Source organism: Eschscholzia californica, unplaced genomic scaffold (assembly GCF_041429995.1).
Source record: "Eschscholzia californica isolate CP2 unplaced genomic scaffold, dmEscCali1.0.p SCAF_1, whole genome shotgun sequence".
Lineage (NCBI taxonomy): Eukaryota > Viridiplantae > Streptophyta > Magnoliopsida > Ranunculales > Papaveraceae > Eschscholzia > Eschscholzia californica.
Genome location: NW_028238198.1, coordinates 84,605,377 through 84,613,002, shown reverse-complemented (window position 1 = coordinate 84,613,002; position 7,626 = coordinate 84,605,377). Strand labels below are relative to the sequence as shown.

Below are 7,626 nucleotides of genomic sequence, written 5' to 3'. Positions count from 1 at the left end.
TTTTTTTCTTCAAACAAATGCTCTAATAGGTTTTCCAACTAAAACAGGTTATCTCTTCACTCAAACAAGAAGGTTTGAATGTCTCATCTTATTTCACCCAACTTAAGGCCCTTCAAGATGAGTTACATTCATTAATGGTTATTGAACTATGCGTATGTGGTCACGGTAAGACTACCTTAGATCGTTCGAATCAAGACCGTTCAATTAAATTACTCCAGGGACTTCATCTCACCGTTGTCGGCAATCTGTAGCCAAATCCTCCTTATAGATCCCTTTATTTCAGTTTTGAACATTCATAGCTTGGTGAAACTGAAGAAGTGCAATAAAATATCATCCACAATTCTTTTACGAGCATTGAAGTCGCCCGTCATAGGCTCCAACTACGGTGCCTCAAGCCACTATTTCAATCGCCCAAACAGACAATGCCAAAGGGATCACGACATTTTCGTGAGCACTGACGGGCCCATGGTAATCTACAGGCCACCTGTTATAAACTCCATGAATACCTAGCCAGAACCAGATCCGACCCGATAGCTACTTTGGTCATGGGTCGACTCCTCTTACTCGATGGTGTCTTAGCGTCTTCAATGAGTGTGGGTCCGTTCAACTATTTGGTCAACCTACTTGAACAACAAAGATCATCTACAGGCGCCTCCTTATTTGAAATCTAGCCCATCATCAATCTAGCTAGTAAAGTAGTAAGCCTTCTTCTCCCTTCTTTTCTCATTCCCAATGGGTGATAGATTCGGGCGCCCCTTAAACTATTTGCCCCCATCTTTCTCTTTTTAATAACCATCAACCTACTCCTCTTAACATCTTCGATGGTTTACCCGATTGTTCCCGAGCTAAGGATCTTCATATCGGATCCGTCCATTTTATGAAAGATCTGTATATTTCCAACCCCCCCTCCCCCCACCCACATTCCTCCTTTAAATTCAACTTAATTTTAGTTTATGTATTATATTATCAATAGATGTCATTGTTAAGCAGGTTATGTGAGGTAAATATTAACGGGTAAACTCGAACAGGACGTCGGGTAACACTTGAAAATATAAACTCATCTTCGGATTGCGGGTACGTGTGGGATCTAACGGACTTGGATACCATGACGTGTTTCGGGTTTTGAGACTGCCCTATACAGTAAATTAGTTAGTTTCCTTATTTCAACAAAAAAAAAAAAAAACATAGAAAGAGGTAATTTCCTTTAGCTGATAATTAGGAACTTTTGCAGAAAACTTCCTTATTAATCCGTTAGATATTGCTGTAAATTAGGTAAGTCTAAAACGTATTAAGAAGGAAGTTCATAATGCAATCTGTTAAAAAAAAAGGTCTCCCCTTAATTTTTCTTTCTCAATATCTTTCTCTCAATGGAGTTGGATTTTAACTGTAATTCATCATTGAGAAAACTAGTTAAACATGTTTGGTTGAATGAGGCTAAAGATCAAAACTTTGCATTCTCTCCCTTTTCCATCTACTCTGCTCTTTCCTTATTAGCTTCCGGATCAGATGGTAAAACCCTAGAACAACTCTTGGCTTTTCTCAATCGTAAAGATCTCAATGATCTTAACACTTATGTCTCTCAACTCATTCAATCTTTTGATTCCTCCTCAACCAAAAATACCAATAAGAAGAAGAATGATTACGACGGACCAATAATCTCATTTGTAAGTTGTCTTTTAGTTGATGATTCATGTACTTTACAACCTTCTTTTCAAGAAACTGCTATTTCATTTTATAAAGCTCAAACCAAAGCTGTTGATTTTAAAACTAGGGCAAAAGAAATTAGGGAGAAAGTTAATGCATGGGTTGAAAAGAAAACAAAGGGACTAATCAGTGATTTACTTCCACATGGATCTCCTTCTGAAAGTACAAGACTATTGTTAGCAAATGCACTTTACTTTAAGGGTTTATGGCAAGAAGATCAATTTAGTCCAGAATTAACAGATAGCTCAGATTTCTATCTTCTTGATGGAACCACAGTTGATGTCCCTTTTATGAGAAGTTATGAAAGCTACTTTTTTGTTTCTTGTTTTGATAAATTTAAAGTCCTTAGACTCCCTTATAGACAACAATCTTCCGCCGCTGCCGTCGATGTTCAAAAACGACGACGTCTTTCTATGTATATTTTCTTACCTAACGAGCAAGATGGGCTTGGGGATTTGATAGAAAAGGTGAGCTCTGAATCACCAAATTTCTTGGAAAGGCATATTCCGAAAAACAGAGTTAGCGTGTATCGTTTTAAGATTCCAAAATTCAAGATTTTGTTTGGTTTTGAAATGGCTAGAGTTCTAAAAGATGATTTAGGTCTTGATTTGCCTTTCGATCCTAGTCAAGTAGAGTTGACTAAGATGGTAGCTGGGGAAGAAGATGGTAATGTTCAAAGGCTCTGTGTTTCGAATGTCATACACAAATGCTTTGTTGAAGTTGATGAACAAGGAACTGAAGCTGCTGCTGCTACTGCTGATGATGGTTTCTCTCTATTTGACGATGGTGACTCTAAACCAGTACCAAGAGTAGATTTTGAAGCAGATCATCCTTTCATATTTATGATCAGAGATGATGTCAATGGGGTGGTTTTGTTCATGGGGCATATCCTTAATCCCTCTTTAGATTGAAGCTAACATTAATCTTTGATCAATTCATAATAGTTTGTGTTTTAGTTTTTTTTTTTTGTTCTAGTGAGTTGATTGTTAGGTTCTGACCTACTTTGTGCACTCCTAGGTACATTCCATTGTTTAGGTGACTAATAAGACCCGGAGTGCTTTAGTCTTTTCGAAGTATAGAAAGACTAAAATATCAGCTTTCTTCTTTAAGTTTTTAAATTAAATAAAGAGCCAAAATAAATCTTGAGTATGGATGAATGAATTATGATAATGGAATTCTTGTTTGTAAGTTTAGAAATGTCTCTCTGTCCAACACTTATTGGGTCGGAATAAGTGCATGCATGGCAGAGCATCACGGTTGTTTAACTTTACCTCACAATGTTTTTGACGAAAGGGAGATTTTATAAGCAATGCATTTTCTTGTTAATGACAAGTCCGCTAAAGGCAAATATCACACTTAGTTAAACGCAATGCAGTCAATAGGAGACAATGTCCATCTTCTTATTCTCTCATACTTGTTCAACTTTCTTTGACAATGTCTTGAGTGAGAAATACATTGCCCTTAAAACTTTCCTTCACTCAATAACAGAGAATAATCCTTCAACAAAAAAAAAAAAAAAAATAACAGAGAATAAGGCCAAAGATACATTGCCCTGAAAAATAGCCCTTAAAATTTTCCCTTAAAAATGCATTGCCCTTAAAACGCTCTTCTACTAGTAGAAAAGAGTCGAGAAGCTTGATACTACACTTTCCTCTGCGCGCGTCAATTGAGGTATCAATTCTCCTCCTAATTACAACTTCGATACGGAATAATGGTCGAGCGTCAATTGAGGCATCAATTCCTGCTTTTGTTCAACTTGGATGATAACACTATATTGGGTTCTGCACGGTCTCATGGGAATCACATTGTACGTGTTCCTTCTTTCGGGGGCGGATCAATTTGACGAGAACAGTTAAGATTACAAATTTCACTTTGACAGATTTTTCAATTTCTTTTATCTTGCAGAAGGCCAACCTCTATATCCTGCAGCAACAAAACTCTCTTCTATTCGATTTTGCTGCTCTACATGAAAAAAATAAACAAGTTACTAGTAGGAATCCCATAATTTTATGCCCATAACAACAAATTAGTAACAACCCTGTAGAAGCAAACTAAGCTGTGCTCTAACAACACAGTAGACCCAAATTAGTAACAACACAACAAATTATTAACAACACAACAAACTAAGATGTGCTAGATCAGTTACACTCTAACAACACAGATGAATATCACAACCGCCACATCAACTGGGTATCATCTTTTGTCAAAATGTATTATTATATTCTTTGTTGCTATATACTTTACTCCCACGTGAGACTATCCTCAGACTCTAACTTAATTAGTTTTATTATTATGGTTTGATAATATATTTTTGAAGGCCAAAGAAGTGACAAAACAAGGTGAACAAATGGGTTGAGGAGAACACAAAATGATTAATCACAAATATACTACCCGATGGAGCTATCGACGAACACACACAGATAGTATTGACGAATGTACTCTCTTTCAAAGGTTTATGGGCGAAAGATCAGTTTATTAAATCAAGCACAAGGAAATTTAACTTCTATCTACTCGACGGAACCTCGGTTAAAGTCCCTTTAATGACTAGCAACTATCATCAATACATTTCATGTTTCGATAGTTTTAAAGTCCTCAAACTTCCTTACGACCTTACCAACAAGAAACCACCAACGACTCTCAAAAACAACTCAACCTTTCCATGTATATATTCTTACCTAATGAGCGGGACGGACTTTATGATCTGATTGAAAAAGTGGGTTCTGAATCAGATTTCTTTGAAGAATGTCATCTTCCAACACAAAGGGTTAATACGGGAAAATTTTGGGTTCCAAAATTTAAGATCTCATTTGATATTGAATTATCAAGAGTACTAAAGGATGACTTGGGTCCAGATTTGTCTTTCGACCCGGTGAAAGCAGACCTGACTAAGATGTTGGATAGTGATTCTCCAATAATGAAAAAGGTTTTCGTTTCGAAAGCCATACACAAATGCTTTGTTGAGGTTGAGGAACAAGGGACTAAAGCTGTTGCTTCTACTGTTATTAGGCGTATACAGTTAGCTGCTAAAGCGCCGAGACGACCAGTAGTATTACCAAAAGTAAACTTTGTAGCCAATCATCCATTTTTGTTTACAATCAGAGACGATGTCAATAGGGTTGTATTGTTTATGGGGTATGTCCTAAATCCGTCATCAGATTGAAGCTATTCTAGCAGTGCAGGTCGGGGTCCTCTTTGATGGTATCTAGCTAGAGATAGATAGATATATATAATCATTTGTTATTAATATTGGGATTAGTATTTTGTTTTGGTTAATGTCTGTTTTTCGCATTATATTAAGCTTTGTGAGATGGATTAAAAAAAGAGATATATTTATGGGAAATGCTAAGTGTACAAAGAATCCTTGAAAAGATTCTTGACAAAATTCTAAAAGAACGATCCGGATCAAAGTCAAACTTTGAAAAACTTTGATCAACTTTTGTCTTTTAATGAAAATGAGTCATTAAGTTGAGAATTTTGCCAAAGATTTTGTACATGTAGCTCCCGTTTATTTATTAGTACTACACAGAACATTGACAATGAGAAGAAGGAAGGTGGCCATTGCTTCTAATCATACTTATTCAACTTTCTTTGACAAGGTCTTGAGTGAAAAATACATTAAAATCCTTTTACCATCAACATCATGGATTTTACGATAACTTGGTTTTTTGCTATTATTAGTTCGGTTACTCAGCATGAGTTTGTTACGAATTATCAAAAAAAAAATTGAAACTCTTAACCGCTTACTCAGGCATTCGACAACCAAAAGTAAAAGTATTTTTATTTGTAGCCGAACTGCTTTTGCATGTAGTAGAAATACTTTTAGTTGAATAAAGTAAAAAATTATTAAAAATATATTTGACAAAAGTGCTACTTATAAATTAAAAAACCAAAAAGATAATTTGATAACACAATTTTCTTTATTATTTTTATTTTCTGATAGAAATACTCTCGTTTTCAGTTTAATTATGATTTTCAAGAGGAACTATTATAAAGAGATGTTAGCCATAGTGGTGATGGTGGTGTCATAACCTTGGATGTGTATGCAGTGTTATTTTAGATGTAGTCAGGTGTTGTGGTGGTGGAGGTATGTTGGAGTTTGAGGCACCGATACCTATGACGGGCTAGCCCGCCGGACTAAGAATGGAGGATACTGATGCCCGGACTAGACCTGGGTTGACCTAGCCCGGTTTCCTTGTGGGCTGGTCCGGGCTGAAATTTAGAAACTCGGATATTTTTAAACCCTAAAAAGCAGTCTCTATAATAAGCACTCTAGTACTTGTATTTAAACAAGAAACAAGACATACCTTATTTTTTTTTTGATGAAGATGACATAACTTATATCACTTTCTTATTCTTCCATACTTGTCTCATTATTTTCTCGTTTATAGGTGGGGTTTGGGTTAATAATAATACTTCATGTGGATGTGGTGGTGCTCTCAAACCTTCTTTTAAAGAAACTCCTACTTCAATCTACAGAGCTATAGCTGAAGCGGTCGATTTCAAAACTCAGGTATGATATAAGATATGTTAAGTTTGTAGTCATCCAGTTCAAAATCAATCGGCAACGAATGGAGAAGATCTAAACATTGTACTTTTGGTTGCTACATCGCTTTTCTTATATGTGGGACTATTCTCTTGCTTAACTACAATACTTGTCTTTTAACTTTTTTTTTTTTGAAGAAGATAAAATAGTATCATTGATGAAAAATCAAAACAACGCAACGGTAGAAGCCTAGATGGCTAACCATCCATTACAATGACAAAAGACAAGAAACAAAGTTACAAGGGGCTTATAGCCTAAAAAAAGCATCCCAATTTCGGATGTAGTGGTTAAAAGGGGTCGACTTGCTCCATAGTTGATTTTTTTTTTTGATGAAGAGCTCCATAGTTGATTGGTTGCCCAATAGTGAATTAGGCTCTTAGCTTGAGTGATGTTATTATCCCGGGTAGCTTCTCTGTCATTATCTATCTCCATAATTCTATTATTACGTTCTAACCGTATGACCCATATGATCGCCGGAGGGGTACAAAGATGGAGGAAGGACTTTCTCGGTTACTTTCTTTGGCCTCTAACTTTATTTAAATTTAATATTGTGGTTTGATAATAACTTATTTGTTTGAAGGCCAAAGAAGTGACAAACAAGGTGACGCACACATATAGTATTGGCGAATGCAATCTATTTCAGAGGTTTATGGGAGAAAGGTCAGTTTAATAAATCAAGAACAAAGAAATTAAACTTCCATCTCCTCAACGGAACCTCGGTTAAAGTCCCTTTCATGACTAGTAACAATGATGAATACATTTCATGTTTCCGTGGTTTTAAAGTCCTCAAACTTTATCAACAAGCCACCAAGGACCGTGAAAAACAACGCATTTCCATGTATATATTCTTACCTAATAAGGGAGACGGACTTGATGGTCTGATTGAAAAGGTGGATTCTGAATCAAATTTCTTGGAAGAATGTCATCTTCCAAAACGAAGGATTAAGACGGGAGAATTTAGGGTTCCAAAATTTAAGATCTCATTTGATATTGAACTATCAAGAGTACTAAAGGATGACTTGGGTCTGGATTTGCCTTTCCATCCTGTGAAAGCAGACCTGACTAATATGTTGGATAGTGATTCTCCATTAATGAAAAAAGCTTTCGTTTCGAAAGCCATACACAAATGCTTTGTTGAGGTTGAGGAACAAGGAACTAAAGCTGCTGCTTCTACTGTTATTAGGCGTATACAATTAGCTAGTAGAGGGCCAATACCAGTAGAACCAGAAGTGAACTTCGTAGCCGATCATCCTTTTTTGTTATGATCCGAGACGATGTCAATAGGGTTGTATTGTTTATGGGTTATGTCCTTGATCCGTCATCCGATTGAAGCTATTATAATTGTACTCGTACAGGTAGTCATCCTCTTTCATTGTATC

General features: G+C 36.2%; 1 protein-coding gene and 1 pseudogene across 2 annotated transcripts; both read left to right on the top strand.

Moving 5' to 3' along the window:
* Positions 1-1,321: 1,321 nt before the first annotated feature.
* Positions 1,322-2,853, top strand: LOC147570308 (serpin-Z2A pseudogene; annotated as a pseudogene). Its single transcript, XR_015239129.1, has one exon. The product of XR_015239129.1 is annotated as a serpin-Z2A pseudogene (transcript).
* A 1,510-nt stretch (positions 2,854-4,363) lies between these two features.
* On the top strand, positions 4,364-7,512 carry LOC147570307 (serpin-Z1B-like). The gene is made up of 5 exons (XM_086664331.1): positions 4,364-4,836; positions 5,751-5,788; positions 6,093-6,214; positions 6,828-6,907; positions 6,990-7,512. The coding sequence occupies exons 1-5, from the start codon at positions 4,364-4,366 to the stop codon at positions 7,510-7,512; spliced, it is 1,236 nt and encodes a 411-aa protein (XP_086520457.1).
* Positions 7,513-7,626: the final 114 nt, after the last annotated feature.